At 39.8% G+C, this 24,178-nt stretch overlaps 1 protein-coding gene across 5 annotated transcripts in view; it reads left to right on the top strand.

Moving 5' to 3' along the window:
- The window catches only part of COL25A1 (collagen type XXV alpha 1 chain), a 440,445-nt gene extending 420,447 nt beyond the window's left edge, over positions 1-19,998 (top strand). For 2 of the 5 annotated variants that reach the window (XM_046655549.1, XM_046655547.1), the window contains 6 exons: positions 2,759-2,812; positions 4,277-4,303; positions 5,244-5,297; positions 9,397-9,474; positions 11,322-11,360; positions 15,413-19,998. In XM_046655549.1, the coding sequence (XP_046511505.1) occupies positions 2,759-2,812; positions 4,277-4,303; positions 5,244-5,297; positions 9,397-9,474; positions 11,322-11,360; positions 15,413-15,448 (288 nt within the window). In that variant the 3' untranslated portion in view covers positions 15,449-19,998. Of the gene's footprint in view, positions 1-2,758; positions 2,813-4,276; positions 4,304-5,243; positions 5,298-9,396; positions 11,361-14,816 lie in introns of all 5 variants that reach the window. The other 3 variants (XM_046655548.1, XR_006887816.1, XR_006887815.1) reach the window with 3 other exon arrangements.
- The last annotated feature ends 4,180 nt before the right edge of the window (positions 19,999-24,178 follow it).

The following is a 24,178-nucleotide window of genomic DNA, read 5'->3' as shown; positions in this document are numbered from 1 at the left end:
AGTGTTACACTTGTATTTACTCAGCACGTTAACCATCTTAACTGGATCGTATGTCAGCACTCTCCAAGTGCCCCGCACCCAAAGAGCTAAACTGGAGTGCGATTCTCAATGTTAATTGATGGAGGTGCCATCTGGACTCTCTTGAAAAGTTTCACATTTTGAAGAGGGAGGAATCAGGCAAGAGGGCCTTCTAGAATAATTTCTCAGTGTAGACACGCAAATTGAAGAGCCCGAATGAAATTAGACCAGCCTAAAAGAAACCAGGCATTTGACAGACGATGTGCTTCAGAAGTTGTCCAGTCCACGGTGGACAGCATTAGCGTTCTGTTCTTCCCGCACCTGCCCGTCCCTGCCTTCAGTGGAGCTCTTCATCTGGCCTGGTAACTGCTTAGGCACCCTGTCGAGGCAGTTACATTTGAGAGCTTCAAGAGTTCTTTTGGAACTACTTAATCCAGGGAAAGAAGTTGCACATTCACATCCCTGTGCTAATATTTCATTCCTAAAAGCTTTCAAGCTGGGACCATTAGGATGCTTTTGGCTTTAGGTGACAGAACCCCAACTCGAAATGGCTTAGACAATAAAGAACCTTCTTGTTTTGCATAACAAAATGTTCAAAGGAAGACTCTAGGCTTTGCTTCTGTGCCCTTTCCACGTGCTGGCTTTGTCTTCTGACCACAGGCAAGCTGGTGACAGCGGTTCCAAACCTCCCTCCAGGGAGGCCGCCAAACACACGTGGAGATCATCCCGCGCTTCACCGTGAGGCAGCTTCCCCAGGGCTTCCCAGCGGGCAGTGCGAGGGCCGGAACCGGCCACGTGTCCCTCCTGAAGCAGCCGCTGGCGAGCGACGTGGAATTGTCATCGTTAGCTTCAAGTCATCATGTGGAGCGGGCAGTTCTATCACAGGAGTTCACAGACAAAGCTTTCAGTGACAGCTTGATTCCAATAAGCCGTGATATAGTCATTTTGAAAGCAAAATAAAGCTGAAGTATCCAGTTGGAGGCGGGAACAGGAAGTGGGTATATCAAACTAGTCTGCGGAGATTTTTCCAACTAAATCTGCTCTAATCTGTTGAGTTTTTTCAAACTAGACCTACTCCAAGTTACATGAACCCTCCTTTTAAACCCCCACCTCCTACTACACGCGCACAACACACCCCCCCACACCCCCCACACCCCCCATCATCACCGTTTTAAACTCCTAAGTAACACTGCCGAATCAAACTGAAAGAAATGTAGTTTGAGTTAGTAGTCTTTGAGTTGCTAAGTCTTTAATTCAAAACAAGTCTTCTAATTGTATAATAATACTGATAACTACTATTCATGGGACATATTTCTCGGCAACATTTCATATTTTATCATCACATTTAATCTTCAGAAAAATTCTTCCAGAATATGTATTATTTTTGTTATTTTAGAGCCAATGAAACTCAGGCATAGAAAAGTTAAGAAAGTTACCCAAGGCCACACAGCCCGTAAGTGCCAGAACTGGAGAACTGGAATTCAGATTGAAATCGGTTTCATTTCCAAGCCTGGCCACTTTACTGAGTGCAATTGCTGCTCTTTCAGTAATGAACATAAAGTAATAATGAGTAAAAGTTGGACAAGCTTTGTCCTAAGAAATCTTTCTGTCCTGTGTGTGCCCCTGGGTGACAGTGCTACCTAGCTGCACCACGCCTAAGTGCAGGGTGAAGAAGAAAGCTGCCAGTGACTGGAAGTCTGCTCGCGTGGGAACCTGGAGCACAGGGAAACACAGTGCGACCCTGGACTGCAGGCACACTTATCAGCTGACCCTGGCATTTCACCCATGAAAAACATTTGTTCACCTTTAAACTGCCTCAGGCGTGGGTGTCATAAAAGAAGCGACGTTGTCTGTTTGGCCACTTATGTAGACATCACTGTGACTTCTGAAGCTTCAGGCTAAATTCTGACGAACCTTTAATTTTGGAGATGGCAGCAGGAGAAAACTCTACTTGCAAAGCAGGACGTCTCTTTCTTTATGGACACAATTATTTCATATTCATGGAGCACCTCCAATTGCACTTGTTCTTTATAAGCATCCGAGATGGTCGTTTAAGCCAGCAGAAGCTATTCTATTTAAAGGTATCATATACCTACCTTACCAGGCATTTAGTAGAAGGCATAAGTTTTTAAATCCCCTTTTTCAGAAAGAAAGCAAAGCACATCCATGAATGTATTGATTTGTTAATTCAACAAATATTTACTGATGTGCCAGACACTGTCATAAGCCGTGGGGGTGCAGTGGGGGACAAAGCCAGAGGCCCTGGCACCCTAATGGTGACATCCGAGAGAGGGCTCAGCAGATTATACCCAGGTCAGAGTACACCTGTGTCTCCCACCGTAAATGCTGTGACGTAATGACAGCTCATGAAGGGCAGGGTGGCCAAGGTGAGACATTTGATAGGAAAAAAAGGCATTTTATTTGTACATTTTTTAAAAAGTAGTAACTTAAGACAGTGACAAATGAATGTTTCACACTAATGCCAGAGAAACCCAAGGACAGCCTCCCAGAGATGGTCCACCTTCTGCACACGTGGGCGGCGGCAGCCTTACCTGCTGACGGTATTCAAAGATGATTTGGTCAAACATGCTGATGTGTGTGTTAGTGCCCCGGGAGCGCCTGAATCTTTGAAACTTTGATGGAGTGGTTCTTCAAACAGAGGCTGTACACACAGGCCACTAGAGAAAGTGTGTAAATATAGGTGTTTGTGTGTCATTGAACTTTCCACCTTTCCTTTTAGGGTGAAAAAGGAGCTATGGGAGAGGCTGGACCCAGAGGGCCCTACGGTCTGCCTGTGAGTTCTCTGTCTCGGGCGCGGTCCCCTTCTGCATGCATAGATGACCTGGTACTGGCACGGTTAACCCATCCCTTGTGGGGCACACTAATCACACTAGAGGAACAAAGATCAACCCACTGATTCCCCGCAACGCTAGTGTTACGTGTGCTTCAGAGGCAGGGCATGCTCACGTCCTTTGCCACCTACATACAGACACACACCCGTGCCCTTCACGAGGTTGAGAAGATCCGAGACTGTCCAGAAGGCAAAAAGTACTACCCTAAAGGCGATTCCACCTGTCAGATGATGCCTTCCTCTGCCATCTGACTGGACGCCTATAACTCTCACTTCGTTGGAAGGTCGTTGTCCCAAAAGTGGGTGTGAAAGCTTTATCCAAAACCACTTTCTTCAGGCTTTATCTATTTGAGTAGGTTAATACTGAAACCACTCTTGCTAATAGAATTTATTTCTCAAGTTGATGTTTACAATGACTTTGATGTCCGACCTCTGTAAGTTACTGTGGTGACAAACGATCTTCAGAACATAGAATGTTTATCGTCTTTGTCTTCTGAAAATTCTCGGTTACTTCAAATTGAGGCCCAGGTTTACTTCAGAACATTAGCTCTGGGGTAATTACGGGTGCTTCAATGGGGCGGGGTAGGACAGCAGCAGAAGCATATACGGTGTGAAGGTTTTCAGCCCTCATCTACCTTCTACACACCTGTGCCTTCCAGCCCACAGAAACTGCAATAATAACCCTAAACCATGATGACGTCAGTGCTGCAAGGCATGCTGATTTTGAAATAGGTTTCAAAATCAAATTGAAGGAATGAAAGTCACTTTGGGTGGATCCGTCCTGTGACACAATAGGGTCATTGCCCTCATAACCTGCACCGTGGTGGGCGAATTATCATCCTTGCATAACAACAGTCTTATGACTCTTTTTATGTTTGGGGTCGTTCATTGACAAAGCTTACCTAAACACGGTTTTTGAGTGGTGACCTTCACGCCCTCGATATTCATAGACTAGGTACACAGCTAGCCAAATTAAAACCATATTTAACAATAACAGTTTTCACATTCTCTGCTCATTTATGAGCTAACTACTAAGTTATCAAATTAACATGGATTTGCATACTCTATTAGTGCTGGTGTGTTTCTAAGTCAACTAAACAGTATTTTTGCTTTCAACTTATCCCTGGATTGATAACGTGGATACCAAGCATTAAACTTCAGCAAAGTAACAGGCTATTTAACCGAAAATGTAATAAAAACTTTTCATGACCTGAACTGCAGCACTAATAGTCACTTCGGTTGATTCAGTGAGAGAAGTCGGTGTCACTAATCAGTAGAGAATCCTTTGGACGTCTCTGAAGTAGTTGCTCTAATACTGGTGTTGCATGTCCAGGGAGCCTTAAATAAAACAGTAACCGATTCGTGAAACTTAGGAACACTAATGTAGCTACTGTGGTTCTTTGGCAGGGGAAAGATGGAGAGCCTGGTCTCGATGTAAGTAGTATGGACAATAAACATCTTCCTATTACAGTGGATGCTGATGGTCTCCATCATCAACAACAGCATTCTTTTTCTGTGCACATAGTTATGCATACAGCATACATTGTTGTGCATGTAGACAGCAAGAGAAAATACACTACTAGTGTTTGCATGAGATAAATAGAAAAAACCGCAATTGTCTGCTATAAAATTCATAACTGACAGTTGTAGTGGCACTTCAAAAATACTTTCCCAAATTAAGGACAATCTTAACATCTGCAGTTGAACCACTTATGTTAAAATATGCATAAAATGGAAATATATTTCACATGCTGCCCTTAGGGAGTGGTATATTATGTCTATTCTCAAAGCTGTTATGCAATACTTTTAGCATAAAGTCCCTGTATCTTGTAGTAACATAATTCTTTAAAAATAAAGAATGTCAGAAGTCAGTGCCTCTTGAATAATCACTGCTCATCCTGTACTATGTGAAGAATAACAATGCAGAAGTAATGTCACTGTTTATTGAGCACCTGTTGTGCACAGGCACCATTCTTGTACTTTATGTACGTCATCACAGTCAACACTCGCGCTAACAGTCGTGTGGTAGATGTCATTAACCCCATTTTATACTCAAGGCACTAAAAGGCTGAGAGGTAAGTGTTTTGCCCAAAGCCACACAAATCGGTGAACTTGCCAGGATTCAAACTAGGATTCTGAAATTCTCTCCACTATACATTTCTAAGAGAAAAAGCAAGAAACCTGTAGTATGTAGACAACTGAGATGTTAGAAAACGATATTTCTAAGTGCTAATTTACCTAAGTTTTGAAATTGTTGGGCCTGCCATCTTTGTTTATATTTGTGTTCGGAAACATGAAACCTTAAATTTCTTTTCCAGTACAGTTTTGCCGCAGTTACATCAGTGGATCTTTTTGGTTTGCTTTTATCCTTTAGGGCTTCCCTGGTCCACGAGGCGAGAAGGGTGATCTAGGAGAGAAGGGAGAAAAGGTGACCTGTCTGTCTTGCCTGTCTTGGTTGATTTTCTCATGCTGTCTGCTTTGCTGTCAGCCTGTGCGATTCTTTCACGCGTGTAGTCTTTCTCCATGCTGTGCTCCAAAAACACTCTGATGCCTGATCTGAGGAGTCAGGTCTTCACAGAGGGAGGGAGAAGCCTACACTGCTGCACGTAGGGCACTGTCCTGCATAGAAGAAAACAGTTACACTCCCCACGTAGCCAGGCTACAATCTTTCGACTACTCAACACCAATTTGTTGAAAGACGTAATGTCCAGGGACTGTTGAAAATGAAAAAAAAAAAAAAAAAAAGGCGTTTATTACATTAAGGTAAAATTAAGCAGCACCACCCCGCCCTGGTCTCCGGCAGAGCTCCCTGACCCTGTGCAGCCAGCCTGTTGTTTATCTTCAGAGCATGCTCAGTAGACTTACAGAACAGATGTCCTGTATCTCGGTTTTTTTATTGTAAAATGGAGGAGAAGCAGTGTGACTGATAGACCTCAGGGAGTCCATCACACAGGGACCAGAACTTGCCGCCTTCAGATGGTGTTGATATTTTTAAATGAAGATACTGGTGTATTTTATGCAGTTGGTGTTTGCATTCTATCTCAGGACCATCAGCTGCAGGGCATGTGGGAGCCAATATCAGACAAAATGGTTTTATGTCTAAAAGCAAAATTTGGACTATGGATTTTTAAAATCATTTTTTCCTTTCTTCTCACCCTTTGCTTGGGTCTTTGAAGGTAATTTTTTACGCTGGACACAGCAAAGGTGGCAAGAAAATCTCAGCACCTCAACAGAACAGTGAGAACCTGAGAGTGGCTGCAATGACACTTTCCCAGTGCAGATTTAAGCCGCTTCTATTTCTCAGGTTAATTCTTGTCCTGCTCTATACTTCACAACTGTTTCAAAACCCTATAAATTCTCTTGAACAGCAAAGTTCATAGCTGTTAAAAAGCAAGGCCAAATGAGAGTTGTCAGAGAAAGGGTGTATTCAGCCTGCTGTGTATTCCTCAGACCTCGAGCATCACTTAGCCGCCCACTGGTAAGGGAGCTCCTGTGAGCGGTTATGTGACAGCTCTAGCATCAGCATCGTCCATGTCATCACACTTAACTGAGCGCTGATTATGTGTTTTCCCTAAAGCTTTACATAAGTCTTTTAATCCTCATAACACCCCCCTGAGGTTGGTGCCATTCTTGGCCCCGTTTCACAGACAGGGAAACTGAGGCATGAAAGTTCTTTTATTCTGAATTATAAATTCTAACTATAAAATACACGTTTGAGATAAATTGTACATGCAAGCTTTTAGCCCAAGGTGTGTGTGCTCTAAAGATTATAGGCATTTATTTTATATTTACCTAATGGCTTGTCTGAGTCCAAATCTCATTCACTCAAAAGTATGTCACCATTATGAGGATATTCGTTTTAATAATCTTTTAAACAAAGAGATTACTAGTATTATAACTTATAAAAATGTAAAGCTACAAATTTAATCCTCAGAATAATGTTAACCACCCATACCTACCAAAATATTGCTAAATTTAAGATTCCATGATTAGAAGTTTTATATTAGGAAAATTAGATCTAAATGTGAACACTTATGTATATCATTCTTTGACATGAGAGAGAAAAATTAGCAAGAGCCCCCATGTGCTCCTACCCACAAGGATAGATGGTTTCGTGGGAATCACTAACTGTTAGAAAACTACGTTGATTAATAGTAACACTGATATGTTATTCTTTGTACAATAGTGTCTGTTTTCCATAAAGCTTGAGGTTCACTAAAATATTGCTGAAAAATGATCCCCGTGGCCTGATACAGTCAATGTCCATATGACAACACTTTTCTGTTGCGTGATTAATCTGAGTTGATTTACCAATCAAATAAGGAATTGAATTCTAAGTTAATAATACCCAGCCCACCTGGTGTCAGTCACACCCATGTGAAGAAGAGTCCACTGCCTTCTGGAGGAAAGAGCTCACCCAAACAAGTTGAAATCAGTTTGCTGTCATGGCACTGAAGGTATTTGCCGGGAGAGGCTGTTGATTCATCTTGCAGGAGTGAGCAATTGACTTCTGACTGCTCCTCCCATCTTTCTTCCCATCACACCTGCTCCCTTTTCACCCTGGCTTCTCAGATCATGATCAACTAAACCACACAGAATTTCTCTCTTCCCCCAATATTAAAGAAACCCAAGTGTTTTTGATTCTGAGCCTTCTGATGCAATCTTTTTGGCACACAGGAGATAAACGGGGAGCTTTCACTCACGCAGTCAGAACGAATGCATTAGTGTGAATGTTTCTCTCGTATATTTCTGTTACGTGTATGTCTTTTCACCTTTGAATATTTGTGTTGTCTTAGTTCTGAAATTTTTCGTTTTTATCGTAACTGCCATCCTGATTGCAGAATGAATATACTAATTTAAATATGTATTGTATAGTATTTTGTATTCTGTCCTGGCACCAACTTTTTGTCTATAAATATGCAGAGACTGACGTTAATGTGAAACAGCTGAGGTGCATTCCTTCCTTCTCCTCCTTTTGCCTCCTTTCCTTAATTCCTCCATCCCTATGATCCGTGCAGATTTCCACAACCTTTACCTTGATTCCTAAATACTAATTTCCATGGCTACATTCCCACTGTGTAATTATCCTGCCTACCTCATTTTTAGTATTAGCTCAACTGAGTCCAAACTGCTTTTCCTCTCTTGAGCAGAATTTCTTTTTTTTTGGCTTTTGTTACATTGTGAGTAAGCTGGAAACCCATTTACCATTGTGAACACCTGGCATGAGATCAGTAAAAGTGAATTAAAGATGATCCCTGGGTTTATACATGTCTGTTTCTCCAATTGGCAATGCTGAGAAGTGTTAGCACTTCTTAAATTTATTTACCTGACTTAATAAGGAAAGTATTTGCTTTTAGTTTCCTAAAAAACAATTTTAAAAGAAATAGAGGTGTATTTTTAATACTTTGAATATTTTTTAATGAGAGCTACAAAAAAACAGTGTCATAAAATTGGATTTATTTCAAAAAGATAGAAGCTGTTCATATTCTTTCCTTTTCCTCTGGCTCAATGTAGCTTTCATCTGTTATAGGATTAGAAAAAAAGCAAGTAGACAGGTATTGAAAATTGGGTGAGGTATCCGTTATTCCTCTGAACTTCACCGGCTGTGGGCTGGCTTCCATACACTTGGTACTGTTATCCGCACCAGATCCGTGGCAGAAACACCTCATTCACAAGGACTACGAGCCTGGGGTCCAAGTCAGCCTTGACTCTCCTTTCTGATGTGTCGGCCTTTTAGCTCTCTGTCTTTCATCTTGAGTATCTTAAATAAAATCCCACATATCACTGCCCAGAATCCATTGTCACTCTGGAAGTATGTGATTTTTTTATAATATCATGCCTTACCTAAACCAGAAAACAGTGGTAAATGCCCTTCCAGACTTTTGTTGGCTAAACCATCTTTTTGAACCACCATTATTTCCCCCTCCAATAAAACCTGTGTTTCATTTAAACCCTTGCATCCACAGGGGGAAAAGGGAAAGAAAGGCAAAAAGGGGCCTAAAGGGGAGAAAGGAGAGCAGGGGGCCCCTGGACTAGATGCGCCTTGCCCGTTGGTACGTCTGCGTTGGAGCCTGGCTCCTGACGTCACGTGTGAAGGGATGAGCTGGGAGAGGTGCAAGCTGGAGGGACCCCACAGCAGGGCTTCTGACCGGGGCCATTTAACTTACACTTCAAGATGCCAGAAACATCTCTCTCAGGTTGTCCGGCTATGTCACACCTTGTCTGGCCACCGCTCTGCCTGTTCTTAAGACTCAAGTGTTGACGCCCACCTGGAATGTGAGTGGAGCAGCCGGAGAGGAAGCTGCACTGTTCCATAGGGCTCGAAAGAGCGGGTTGCCGTTGCAGACAAGCCCTAGTTATGGGATACGTCCGTTCTGTTTTATTTTGTCCAACTTCACTGCGTGTTACTTTTCCCTCCAGAGTTGCGCCTCCCCCAGCCTTCTGTTACTGTGGTTATTTCTTTAGCAGTATTTGTGGATAAGTGATTTCTTGTATTAGTAACTTTATGAGTTAATCTTTACAAACAGGGATTCCGTGGCGTTAAGGGGGAAAAAGGGGAGCCAGGCCAGCCTGGCCTGGATGGGCTGGATGCCCCTTGCCAATTGGTACAGTATTTCTCTTTCCTACCACCCTGCATGCAGTTCCTTTGTTTATTACGTCTTCATCTCGATCAGTGTAAAGTGCTGCTTCTGGAGCGGGCTTTACATGACGAACACATGACATGCATGTGCATGGATGCTCCTTCAGCGCCCTGCAGTGAAGAGAGCAGGCACGCATTTCTGCCACTGCCTGCCAACTAATCTCCTGACACTGTTCTCACCACCGTCACGACCACCACGTCTGCGTTCTGGGGAATATTCACTTAATCAATATTTAAAGATTACGTTAAAATCACATAAATATCTCCCATGTAAAGGCACAGCTAGGCCATTACTTTGGATTTTACTCCTAAGTTAAACTTTTTAAAAATTTTTCTCTAAAAGATATAAAGGCGTTTTGCCTCTTCCGCTGAATTTCTGTCAGGCTGTAAATAAAAACCTAGAGAGTCAAGCCTCTGTGGTCAAGAGTTAACAATTCAAAGGAATGCTGTTAAGAGACCCGTAGAGAAGCAAGCCAAACTTCCCTGAGCTTCTAAAGATGATGAGTCTGCAGCCCAAACCCTCTTCTGTATCACGTAACCCTCTCAATTTAATGGTCTCTCCTTTTGAAACTCACTCTCCTAAAGTAGACAGAACCCCTGTCTCCATTGGCATGAACTCAAAATCCTCCTTATACTAAAATCTAAAATTCTATTGGGTGATCCTTCTCCTTGTACCAATCTGGCATTACCGAATTTCTTCCCAAATATATTATAAAGCTATTTCAAAGTGTTTTCTTTTTTACATTTAAAAAGAAAGTATATTCATATTTTCATTTCATATAAAGGAAATTTCATATTTCACATGTCTTTCACATAACGGAAAACTTTCTATGGCTGTGTTGATGGTTATACTTGGTCTGCATGTTATATTATTCTTCAGTGCTAAGCATGATTCTTTAAAGATGAATTTATGTTTCTCGAGTCTTTTAAGAGATTATATTTATAGAAAAAATTTATCCAGTCAATAATTACAATTAGAAAATCTCAATATGAAGTGCCCAGTGTTTTATTTTGTTTGCCTGGTATTGATAATAAGTAATATTTTACAATCGTTTTGTTGAGGGGGAGCATAAGCATGCCTCGTAATATAGCGACTCTTCCTGCTTCATTCGTACCATTTGTATCTGAAGAGAGCTCACTGTAAATGAAAATAAATTTTGCAAGATTTAGGAATCTCTTGGTTATTCATAATTTGTTAACTGGCTTCTGAAGAATTTTAATAGAAAAATTGATGAATGCTATGGATAACATTTTACTATAAAGATGTAAAGAGGCCTGCCTATCTTTTAATTCAATTAATTGAATATGTTCTACCAAATCTGCTTTCAGTATAGAAAGAGGAAAGATACTGGCATGTGAAGAGCTATAAACTTCAGATAGAAATGGCTCATCACTGATGATTTATCATTATCGTGCCTTCAACCATAGACCACAGTGACCAGGAAGAGATGTTGTTTCAGTTTGTTTAGTAAAGATAATTGTGGAATGTGTTTTAATGAAATTAAGAGGACTAGTACAGATTTACTATCTAAAGGTGGAACTGAGTAGACCACAATGCTTTGTAAATTACTATTTCAAAGTTAGGCATAATTTTTTTCTATACTTTATGTATTTTCAAAAGGTGTGCTCACTCTGGAAAACATTTAAATTTTCTTCATTTTAACTAATGTTGGGCATTCTATTGGGAGTTGATAATTAGAAAAAGATGCCTAGTGGGTAGAAGTCCATTTGTTAGGCCTCTGAGCATGTGAATTATGAAGTATGATCACTGTCGTGGAGCCTAAGGAATTCTTATTCTCCTCTTTGAACCAGGGGCCAGATGGGTTACCCATGCCTGGCTGTTGGCAAAAGGTAGGCTTTATAGAGTTCTTTCTAAAAGAAGCGCTCTCCCTTTCTCCTCACCTGGCCTGGCCTTTTCCATTTACAACAGACCTTTTGAATTTGACATTCCTGAAAATTGTTTGGGTATTAAAAAGCAAAAGATTTCATCTCCAGAATATCTTTCGATTAATGTGTTTACTGCTGATTTCTTCCTAAACTGATGAGTGAAAACAGTTCGTAGCAAACACTGTCATTTGGAACCTCCCTACCTAATCCTGTCTGGAATGGAAAGGGTCAGCGCATCTTAGTAATGGTTTGCTTCTCTCTCAATAAACTCCCTGTCCCCCTACTCTTTAAAACTATTCTTCCTTGTGATTCTTTTTCTAGTGATAGTCAATTACTTAGGCAAACATGCAAATACATGGTAGAACCCTGTCAATAGTAATCACAAAGCTGAGAAAGCAGAAAATGTAAGCATGACTTTTTTTCTTCAATGATGTCTTGATTTATTTGGGAGAATCTTGTTATATTTAAGTTGGCGTCCTTTATGATGTCACTTTCTTGTAGCCTCTGCATGTGGCTGCCCATAGTCCCTGTGTCTGTATTCAGTAGGGAGAGCACTCATCCTTCCCGGAGAACCTGTGAACGAAGGCTGTGTGATGATCCCTTTCGTATACGGAATATGATTTGTTTAATCTCATAATAACCCTCTGGGGTATTGCTATCCTCAATGGTGCCGATGAGGAAACTGAAATTCAGAGAGGTTAAGGAACTCCCAAGGGCACAGGGCAAGTGTATCACAGAACTAGGAGAAACAGATGAGGAAGAACAACGGCAGAACTTGAAGCAGAGAAGAGATCTGTATGTGCTGTGCTGCCGAAGAGAAGACCTATCCGTCACACCAGAGTTGTGCGAACCTGCTTATAAAGGACTGTGCATGTGGTCTCTGCTACTGAAGGATAAAGGAAATGTTCTCATGTAAGAATGAGCTGGGGGAGTATACATGCTGCTTTCATCATTTTGATTTTTTTTCTCTAACACCTCGTGGCTGATCCAGTCACTTTTATCAGGCACGCTTCATTGGCAAAACTACGTAGGCGCAGAAAGATGAGGAGAAACTGGACTCCCTTAGCTGCATCTGGTCTCACCAACTCCGTTGGCAAGGAGATCCTCGCTCTCTTACTTAACTACTTTCCCACCACTTGGCTGGGGAAAGAAAAGCCTTCCCTCTCAGTAGCGTCATTTATTTACAGCTTCCCATACTCCACTTTCAGCCTGTCAGCTCATTAGCTCCATCACATGTGAGGTCAAGCGGTTCTCAGGAAGAGGAGCCTAGCATCATATTCTCCTTCACCTGAGAAAACTATCCTTTCACCAGCATAACCCCTCTTCTCAGGATTTTTAATACTATCCTGAGCTGGAATTACCGTCTACGCTGTAACCCTTGGCCTGTGATCTAATACTATAATGACTTTTTAATACAGTCGTTGGCACACTCTCATAGAGGGAGATGGGAACAGCTTACTTTAGCCAACCTCTGACACTCTCAGAACCTGGGTTCACACCATTTTTGTCCTCTTCTTTTTGTGAGTTCATAGTAATAACAGCAACAAGCAAAGGAGTCATCATCTTTTTGGTTCCTGAAATGGCCGAACCTAGTAGTAATGTGAATAGCATCAGAAGATCAGAAATTTCCTTTAAAAAGCACATATTTTTCCACAGAATATATGCTATGTTCTATGGAAGATTAAAGATCTCTTAAATCTAGCATCTTATTATACAAAGAATAGTAATTCAGTGATAAAACTTCAGTGTTGCTCACCACACTGCCCAACACACACGAATGCACATCGTTGTGATCAACCTCCCCCAACCACCCCCCAAAAAGAAGAAACAATCAATTAGAAAAATGAATGTTCTGAAATCTCTTGTGTGGTCAATTTAGCTGCCTCAAATACACTGTTAGTCAAATCAAATTATTTTTAAGATGATATTTTAAAAAGAAGGCCAGCAGATTACTTTGAGTTAATCCCGTTTCATGTGTACCTTCGAAATATCGTTCGGTGCGTTAGCCTCTGGGCACAGTGGTGAATGTTTGACTGAAAATTCAGGTTGTGGCCACAGTGTAAATTACTGTGATTAATGAACGAGGTCTCTTGGTCATGCTTCTCTCACTAAGCATTTTTTTCACGCAAAACTATTTGATCTTTGTTTAAATCACTTCTCTTTCTAGATATAGTTCAGTTTTCTAAATTTTGAAGAAAAATGATGTACCAGTTCACAGTGTAATTCATACAGTGAGGAAATGGCAGAAGGTATAGTTAAGAAAAAATGAGCTATTAAAGTTATCATCCATCCTTATCCAGAGATTAAAAACTATTAATAGGGAAAGTACCCAAAGCCTTCAGATTTTTTAATGTTTCACTAAACTTTATTTTTCCAGATAGGGCTGACAGGTTTGCAGCAGGACTTCCTAAAGTAAGGTGACAGATTTTTAAAATCTAAAAAAGAAAACTCTTTAAAATTCTGTAGATTATTTACAAAACATTGGTAATCAAAAGACTCATCTGTTTGAAATCTGAGATAAGGGAGAGTGTGGAGAAAGGAGTATTTCCTTCCAGCGCGTTCTCTGCCTTGACACGACTTGCGTAAACGATGAGCAGTCTTCTCTAAAGACGGCAAAGGACCTGGCCTCTTAAGCTCAGCTAATAAAGCGTCTATTTTTCTTGGAGAGAGAAAAGCAAATATTTTTATTTAATGAACTGGACATTCTTTTCTCATTGGCTTTTTTTTTTTTTGGAGTAAAAGTATCTCCAAGATCTCTAAGTTTGTCCCTCAAAGACCATTGTCCCTCAGTTCTGTCAGACTTCAGTTCTGGGAAAATCTTAATAATTATAGCTGCTCAAAACAAGGAGCCAGAGACTTACGGTGCCTTAGATGGCAATGGAACCTGAAATACAGCTGGAAGACCTGATGGCAGGCAGGTTTACCTGCATACTATCCACAGCAGGGCAGGGCTGGCCACAGGAAAGAGGAAGCGAGAACCGAAGGAGAGTGGAGCACTATAGCCAGGAGTCAGATGCCAACAGTTCCACTGAGGTCAGAATCCTCAGCCTTTTCCACCACGTGTTTTAATGGTTGGAGAAGATTTTGTCAGTTATAAACAGGACATGTATTTTCATTATGGCACAGATGTGATAAAATCCTAATTTTCTGCTTTCCCAGAATAGTTAGTGAGACAAACACCACAAACTTCTCAGTAGCAAAAGAAAAATGTGGTTTGAAACTGTGGTGGAAATTTTGATGATGCCCTGGAGTTGTAGAAAATGTATAGGACACATATCAATTGGCTCATTGATAAAACAAACATAACAAAACTCTATTTGGGGTTCTACCAGTTTTCTTAAAATAAATGTTAATTTGGAATTTTTATCGTAGACCATTAATTCTATATATTTGTCTTTTTTGTTGTTTGTTTTTCTACAGTGATGAATCTAACTTTCCGAGCATGAAGTTGTGTATATAATGGTCCACTTTTTATATTTATAGTTGAAAACTGAATTGCAGATTTTACAAGTCTGAGATATGTTTACATATAGCTGCTTCCTGTTGGCAGTAGAACATATGTCCATCTCTTCTTCACTTACATCTGAAATTGGGCAATATGTGAAACCAGTGAGAAGCCTGCAAAAAGTATAGATCAGTGTCTCTATATCTTATGTGAGATGTGTATTGATAAGGACATATCAGCAATAGAGAATGATTGTTCTTGCTATTTTCTTACTTTGGGCTTGTTAATTGCATGGACAAAAAGTGCCATGAAGTAGTTTACATGAAATTGTGACCAAATATGGACTCAAAACTATGAAAATGTACTTACAATACTGACCGATTTTAGAGTCTATCATCACATCCCTCCTCTCCTTCACTGTTAGCATTGATGCCCACACCACCCACTGAAACTGACTAAAAAGCATGACTGTGTGCCACACCCACTCCTTGTTGTGCACCTTCAGATGCTAGCATGCCCTTGATGAGTCCTGTGATCACATCTGAGCTCTTATTTCTTTTGTCATCTCAAGGGGGTTACACCATGGCTGATTGCCAAAAAGAGATAAGGTGGCGGAGAGCACACACTCAAACAGTCTTGTATTTTGAGGGAGTTGCAGTCCCCGACTGCAGATCTACAGCTTCCGGTGTTGTGGCTCACGGGGCCACCTTGGTTGAAATATCAAGAGGTTCAGCTGGTTGCCACGGCCAGTTTTCCTTGGGCTGCCCTTGGCAGTGAAGACAAGGGAAGAGGACCAGGTCAGCATCCTGCGCTGTATCTCCTGTGACCAAGTAAGAAGGAGGATTACGACTGCAGGCACCCAGGAGGGCAGACTTTTTTTTTTTTTTAATAAACTGACTTCCAGCAATGTTAATATGGGTGCTTTTGGAAAATGACGGAGGCATATAGCACTGCTTTGGGGTAGGGGGTTCCTGGAATGGCGGCCCCTGTTGCTGAGGACGAAGAGTATGTACATCCCACCAAAGCTCAGGTTGCTGAAGAAATAACAAGTCCCAAGAAGGGCTCAGCTGAAATAATGTCTCCTGAAAATGGATGAGAACAACTCCTACAATCTCTTCCGGAGCTGACGTGAGACCATCCCTGCCTTCCAAGATCCAACCCATTTCAGACATTTTTTACAATGTTCTAGAAACAGAAAGATGTTTTCCATTCTTTTGAGTGCTTTTCCTTTTTAGTCCCAGGAATGTTAGGAAAAGATTTATTTCAGTTTTCATCACATTTGTTTTGAACAAATTTTTTTTAAATCAAGTCTTCAAATCCTAATAACTTGGTCCCAACCATCAAGATGACCTTTTACTAACTCCTGTTCTGAATGATTGAAAAGAATATAAACCAAACTCCACTTTCAGTTCAGTCATTGTAAAGCATCAAAGTTAAGCAATTTTTTCAGTACTTACTTTTTGACTTTTCTCATATGATGACTATAATGCACATAGTGATGATCAGTTAAGATAAAAATCAAGATTTGGTTACATTTGATAGTATTAATTCATTTCTATTTTTTGTAGTTCTATTTAGATCTAAGTTTTGTCTATATTTAGATTTCTTTATCTTTTTTTACATTTCTAAATGTTTGTCTTATGCACAGACCAAATCTGAGATCTCAGAAAGCTGTGAAATATAGTTGCCATAAAGAGAGTATTTTTTTCATCTACTTGCTCAAAAGTTACCTAACTGTATTAGACTGAGCATTTTGCACAGAAAAGAGTTGGTAGGATGTTTTCAAATGGCTCATTCGAAGTGGAATGGTTGCATTAGGAGAAACATTATCAGTGAGGAGCAGTCACACTTTCCGCTCATGGGACAATATAATTTCCCTCCTGACTTAATGCCATTTTGTGGGAAATTTTCTAGTTTTATGCATAGGTTTTCACCACCAGAGGGGACATCAGCTCATCATTGGCTTGCAGCAACAATAGTTAAGATAGAAGACAAGAAGCCTAAGACCCTATGATCTCTTTCATGTTATATAACCGAATGTTCAATTATACAAAATGCCTTCTTATTTCCATTAAGTTTTCAAGATTGGAAAGATGTTCAAACCATTCGATCAATCTAATTAGTAACATTTCTAGTAACATTCCACACTCTGAAGACAATTTAGCATTTTTAAAACAACAGAGGGCATTTTCTGACCATTTCTGTTGTGACATGGTTAAGAGAAGGTATTGTTTAGTGTCCGAAACAACTTGTCTTAAGCAATTTGAAGAAATGAACTAAAGGGGGTAAAACTAGTCTCTTCAAGAAAACAAACAGTGGTGTCTTGAGAAAAATCTGGTGGCTATATTTCTTCCTACCTGTCTGTCTTTCTACTCCTCTAGTAGAAAGAGGGATGGAGATAGATCACTATTTAAAACTTGCACAGCTTCAAAAGAGAATACCTCAACATCAAAGAGAAACATTTTATGGACAAAAAACATTTTTTTGAACACAGCCCTTTAAGAATACTGTTTTGTCATATGTGTATATTGAGTTTTTTGCTCTATAACTGATTTGACAACATTGACTTTTATTCCGTGATTAAAGGAAGCTGTAAACTTCCGTTACATTTATTTCTTTGGGAAAAACAACAGGGGGATGGTACTCCTCTTTGTTAGTGGAATTACCAGGTCTTAACCACCATGGATAATCTTAAACTTTTGGTTACTAAGATATGTCCAGCCATCCATTTTGTCATCAATATAGAGAATTCTCAAGTAATTGATGAATGAACTAATGAATTATGTCTGCTGATATATGTGTTGGCAGATACACATTTTTCTTAAAGATTTCTTTCTTTTAATTTATATTATTGGATAGATAGAGGATTGAGAAAAAAATACATGAAAGACACATTGGAAACCAGTCAAGATCAGGTTCTGTTTCTGATAAGCGTCTTTTAAGGATGCCAAACTGATATGGGTTTTAGCTTTAAAATTGTTTTCCATTCAGGTTGGTGCTAATGTATTTCTTTTCCTTTTCTTTATGGACAATGCAACTCTACTATAGATAATTTCATTTCTCTGTTTAATAGCATTCCTAAACTATTAGTGTGTGATTTTATTTTCATGTATTTGCTATAATGATGGTTCCATGACCAGTCTGTCTTGATGTAAAACAAAACGAAACAGTGTACCTGTAGGTTGATGTGTGTTTACCTGGATCGTGGATCCTCTTGTTTCGTGTTCATTTCGTATGCCATATGCTTTTCTCAATTTTCATTCTCATCTGTTAGCTTATATAAGTTGATTACGCATGACAAAACCAGCATTAGACAAGTCTGGACACATTCATAGAGTATCTGACACAAGTGTGCCCATATTTTTCTTCTAGTTTTCATCTTCATTATGAAAAGCAGTCTTGAAGGATTTTTCTTTCTTATTTGTTTTTATAGAAAAAATGAGAATATCTTGAATTTTTACCAAAAAGAAAAAGTCTGTTCTTGAATTTACTTTCTGTGCATGATGTTCTGATGGCACAGTAAGAACTTACACATCCAGTAGTTCATTCTACATGTCCTTTGTCTACTGTATATATATATATATATATATATATATATATAAAACTCTAGGTGGGAAAACGGTCAAATCAGCATGTCAGTACCTATGGAAAATTGTCTGGTATCTTATATTTTTATCACTTAAAAAATGTGTTTAATTTTCCAAGGTGTTTTTTTTCTTTAATGTTAGTATCGTAGCATAAAAAGTTAACACCACTTTTCATCCTTTTTTTTCCTGCCACTGTGTATTATCTTACCCAGAAATGAGTTATGCTTGTTTGGTGGGTGGTGTTTTAATATCTTCTAATGAGTGATCATAGGAACATGCAGATATTGATATTTGAAACCTCGTTTTTCTCTATTTCTTGATAATCAAGTTATATTAATAATTAACATTACCAAAAATGAACTTTTCTAATTTCTACCAAAACAAAAAAAGAAAAATCCTGCAGCCTCTAGAAAGTCAAGTCCATAACAACCTTACCTTATGTTCTCAATAATAATAATAAAGAACAATCACATGTTGAAATCATTCATTCCTAGTGGAATTAACATACTTGACCAATTATGATTCTGCTGAATTATTTTCGAATGTAAGGACTTTCAGTCCCTACTTTTTCCCACTTTTGTTGAAATATCTTCATTTTGGCTATATTTACTATATGCCATGCCGTGGCAGAGACACTCTTCCAGCTTAAATTTTTAGTGGATTTTGTTTTTGCTGATCCAATACTGAAACATTTTAATGGCATTTCTGATTTTTTCTTTAAATGTATAAGATTCCCTATGCTGCTTATTGACAGAACTGTTCTTTTGGAAATAGGAAGACCTTTTCAACCTGACCTATTATGTTTGATTTATTGATAATTTAACAAAGTATCAACATTTCTCAAAATGCAGTGGATATTCTCACATATCTCAGAAATATTAAGAAATTGGATTCACAAAGGAATGTCTTACATATTGTTGACATTTATGTGAATATTCTTTATACTGTTGTAAATGTTTCATGCCACTTACCATTTTTAAAAGATGTATGTATCTGATTTTCCTTTAGAAAATATTATATTTTTATTTGTATTTTTTACATTTTAAAGTTCATCTCTATGTGCAGCTATTTTTATATTGCCAAAAAATCACGTAAATACAAAAGAAGAAGAAAATGCAAAAAAAAAATATTTTGGCAAGCATTACACTGCGTATTTTTCTTAATGTTTTATGGGCCAGTCTCATGTAACTGATTATTCTAAGAATGTGTTGTGTCTTATCACTGTAAATATGGCACAAACGTGTTTTTCTCCGTAGTGTAAATAATTGAAAGGCTGAATTCTCCCTGTTTGATTTCTTGCTTCAGTCTCGTGATAATTTCTCCAGCTGATGTTGCCGGATCAAAGATGCATTGTGGTTTTTGGTTTGCAGTCTGGAGATACTTGCATTGTGTTCAGTTTCTAATATGTTTTGATTTGCTTTTTTAACTTGTTTTCAGGGTTCCTAGTTTGTGAGAAGTTGATCTTCAGAATTATTTTTACACTATTTATGACTTATTTTCATAATGTAAAAAGTGTGTAATTATTACAATATTAATCCAAACAATGGTAATGAATTGTATTGTTATAAAGCTTTAGTGATGTTCCATGAACACCTTGGCCTGTTTTCTCTGATTTACACACAGTCCATAAAGAATTATATTCTGCGCTTCTGAAGTGTTGCAATGCCACCACTCAATGTAGTGCACATTCTTAGTTATGGGGATTTTCTTTAAAAACTAGTACTTCCTGTTTATTAGATAGTAATGACTCCAGACAAAGCTTCCCCTCCAACTCACTGTCTTCCAGAATTCTACATCTTGAGTAATTAAACTTCCTTAGTCCCAATTGACTCTTCTCTCTACCACATTAAATCAGTCATCATTGTGTGATTAGAATATAGTACATGGCAGTGGCTTAAATATACTGACTAATGAATGACTGGATGCCCCCGTTAAGGTCACCTGATTTACAAGTCCTGACTAAAAGAGCACACTTCTCAGTCCTCATCTTTCTTCCACTTCCCAGCAGGATTGGACACCGTTGACCCCTGCCACCCTCCTAAACACTCTTTGCTTTCATGTCCGTGTCCCTACGCTCATTTCCTCCCACTTTTCTTTCCCATTGTCCTTTGCCACCTCTCTCCTCAACCTGATCACTAGCAGATGATCCTCAGGCTCTGACCTACATGTTCTTTTGCTTTTGCCCTTCTCTCACACACTCTTTCTCTCCAGAAAAGCTCGTTCAGTCTCACAAAGACCAAGTTTCTATCCCTATTGCAGATTTTCTTCTAACTTGCAGACCAACAGTTACAGGTGTGTCCACCTGGATGTCCCACTGGTAGCTCATCATCTTCCCCTTCACAGATGGTCCCTTCCAGACATCCATATTAGAGTGAAATTCCATCCCCACCTGCCAGCCAAGCAAACAAGATAAAAGGTTCAGAATCATTCTGGCCACTGCCTACCTCTCATTACTTGCCCATTCCCTCCCACATACAGCATCCAATCCATCACCAACTTCCTTCCATTCTACCTCATAGATATCTCTCAGATCCACCCCTCTTCTCCTCATCCCCTTACCATTCCCCTGGTTAGGCTCCCCCATTTCTCTCTTGGACTTTGCAAAGAGTCTTCTAACTGGCCCCCTTGCCTCTAATAACTACCTCCCCTCCACCTCATACTTCATCACCCTGAGGAGGATGATTCAAAGAAAGCAAATATGGCCGTGTCTTATTTATTTATGAATTCATCCTCAGGTTTCATTTCACATAGAATTTGAGACAAATTAAATGAACACTTATAAAGAAATTAAAATATATAAATTTAAAAATAACCAAGAAAGCCACATATAAACAAAGTTCAAGGGCACAAAGAAAGTTATAAGGAAAAGATATAAAATCATATGGTTCTGAGCTTCTTGGTGACCAAAAAGAGAAGTCAGTAACATGTTTACATCACCCATAAGGTGAAAACATACTCCTTCCTCAAAAGAATAAAAGCTGATTGATAAGAAATTTATCATGTGAGACTTCTTATAGAGAGCACTGTCGTAAGGGCACCCCTACAATGAGTATAACAGCAGGTTTTTATAATGTTCCCCAGTGTAAGCCAAGTGCATGTGCCAAAACCAACTTCACTAAAAACAGTTCTTAGGGGAAATTTAATCATGCCGTTCCCTTGCTTAAAATCTTCCAGGAGTCCCTCGTTATCGTGTAGATACTTTGGTCTAGAAAGCAAAGCCCTTCATGATCCCAGGCTGCCCAGCTTTACAGCCTCATGTTTTGCTGGTCAGCAACCCTTACCCACAGGTTTTCCCACGTTAAACTATTTGAAGATCCCTTTGGCCTCTCCCTAGGCTAAAATAGTCTCCATTCCCATCCCCACCATCCATCTAAAGAATTCTTGCTCTCCCAAGACTCAACACGTGTCAACTTACTAAACACCTTCCTGAGTTTAGATGCTTCATCTTCTCTGTTCCGATAATTTATTTGTCATTGCTAAAACACTTATCTAAGTGTTAATAATTGTATGTTTGTGTGCCTCCTCCACTAGAAGGTGAACCAAGCATGAACCCAGTTCATAGTAGGTTCCCAATAAATCCTTTTAAGTGAATGACAGAAGTTGCAACAGCAACAAAATTCACTTGGACTTACCAATTTTATTAATGAACATAATGAGTAAAGCAATCCACATAGCTAGTTCCTAGCATTCCAGGTAGTTCTTAAAGTAAAGGAAGATGTGTTATGACCTTTTTCAAGTCTAAATTAAGAATATGTTCTCAATAAAACTGGAAAAAAATAATATGTTTTGTATGAAGTAGGGTGCAATGTCATCTGATAAGTGGCCATAGAGGATAAGTTTAAAGAGAGTAGAGAGGATTTCAATGACCCCCATGGCGAAAAGGAGCCAATAGCAGGAAACACTTCATGATTGTTGAGTAGTTTCGAGCAGGCCAGTGAGCTGAGAACCATGATCTTGTTATGGGACTAACTGCACCTTTGCGAAGTATGCATGGTGTTGCCATCCATTTAAACCTCAAATGTTTGCCTTCTAAATCTTTCTCTCAATTTGTGTTTTCTATCTTTCCATTGCCTCTCTATGTTAGGAAGCTAGATTTAGTCCAGAAATTCTCAAACTTCAGCATTCATCAGAATCACCTGGAAAGTTTCTGCAAACACGCATTGCTGGGCCCCACGCCCTGAGTTTCTGGTTCAGCAGGTCTGGGACAGGACTTGAGAATTTATATTTCTATCAATCTCCTCAGTGGTGATAATGGATTTGGTCCAGGGTCCACTCTTTGAGAGCCACTGGTAGTCTAGTCTATCTTAATGGAATGTTAGGATCATTAATATAAGGGTAGCAACCTTTCTTTTCTTGTGAATCTCTGGGAATTTTCTCTCCTCATAACTGTTAACTAAAACTCAGAGCTCACTCTCCAGCAACTCTCTCAAATGGAAGCTGCTAATTCTCCAACATCCCCTCCGTATCTTACAGATGGAAAGAAAAGTTGAGCATCCACATTGCTCTTCATTGCTAGTTCCAGATGATTTATTCTCCATCCATATTATACAAAGCCCTCCTTCTCTGGGACTCATATTTATTGGTGGTTACCATGCTCTGCTGTTCCTCGTTGCAGCCATCTACTGACCTCCCAGTCATTCCCCTTCATTCATTACGGACTTCGGTATGTGGTTCACAGTGATCTTCTTCACCCCAAGTGCTGCCATAATCAGAGGTGACTTAAATGTCACTTTGGGCAATGCAACCAATACCTTAGTCCATTATCTTCTCAGACTTCATCTCTAATGACTTTTTGCACCCTCCAATTCTGCCACCCACTACCCTGACACACTGATTTTCTTTTCTTCTCCCCAAAGCCCCCCAGTACATAGTTGTATATTCTAGTTGCAGGTCCTTCTAGTTCTACTGTGTGGGACACTGCTCCAGCATGGCTTGATGTGCTGTGCTAGGTCCACACCCAGGATCCAAACCTGCAAAACCCTGGGCCACTGAAGCAGAGTGCACAAACTGAACCACTTGGCCACAGGCTGGCTCCCTGACACACTGATTTTGTCAACCCCTGGAATTGCTGTGACTCTGGAATAATATATTGAAACATTTCACTCTGAGCCCTCTCTCCTATCCTTCCAGAACTTCCCACCCAATAACTTCCACTATACCTGTTCTTGAACCTTCCAATGACTTCCATTCCCTTTCTCTCTTAGCCTTTTCCCTACCAGACCCCACACAACTCCACTTCCTCTCCTTTCCATCTTAGGTTACACAGTTCAAAGTTTCATCTACACTGATGCAATAACTCCCATTATCCCGTTGTTCTTCCGTTTGCCCACTTGGTAAAAGCCAAATCCTATAATAACCCATCTGTCCACCTTGTCTGCATCTTTACCTGGTCCAGTCCACTCAGTGCCACAGGCGGAAATCATAAAGCATACAGATTGGTCCCACTATAAATTCAAAGTCTTCAAATTCACCTGTGTACTTGACAACTACCAACAACCGTCTTTCTGTGTTTCCCCAGTTAAGGTGGGTAATTCAGACTTTTTCCACTCTCCTGTAATCTGCACCCCCTCACTCTCAGTGGCTGATCTTGCATTCACAGAAGAAGGAAGGAAGTCCGCAGAAGAAACTCCCTCAGATCCCTCCACCAAGGCTGAAAATGTGCCCGCCCATGTCTACACGCTTGATTTCTTCCTTTCCTTCTTTACAATAGAAAATGATGCAGCTCTTCCTGGTAAGGCTAACCTCAGCCC

This window comes from Equus quagga, chromosome 3 (assembly GCF_021613505.1).
Source record: "Equus quagga isolate Etosha38 chromosome 3, UCLA_HA_Equagga_1.0, whole genome shotgun sequence".
Classification (NCBI taxonomy): Eukaryota; Metazoa; Chordata; class Mammalia; order Perissodactyla; family Equidae; genus Equus; species Equus quagga.
This window is presented reverse-complemented; position numbering and strand designations above follow the sequence as displayed.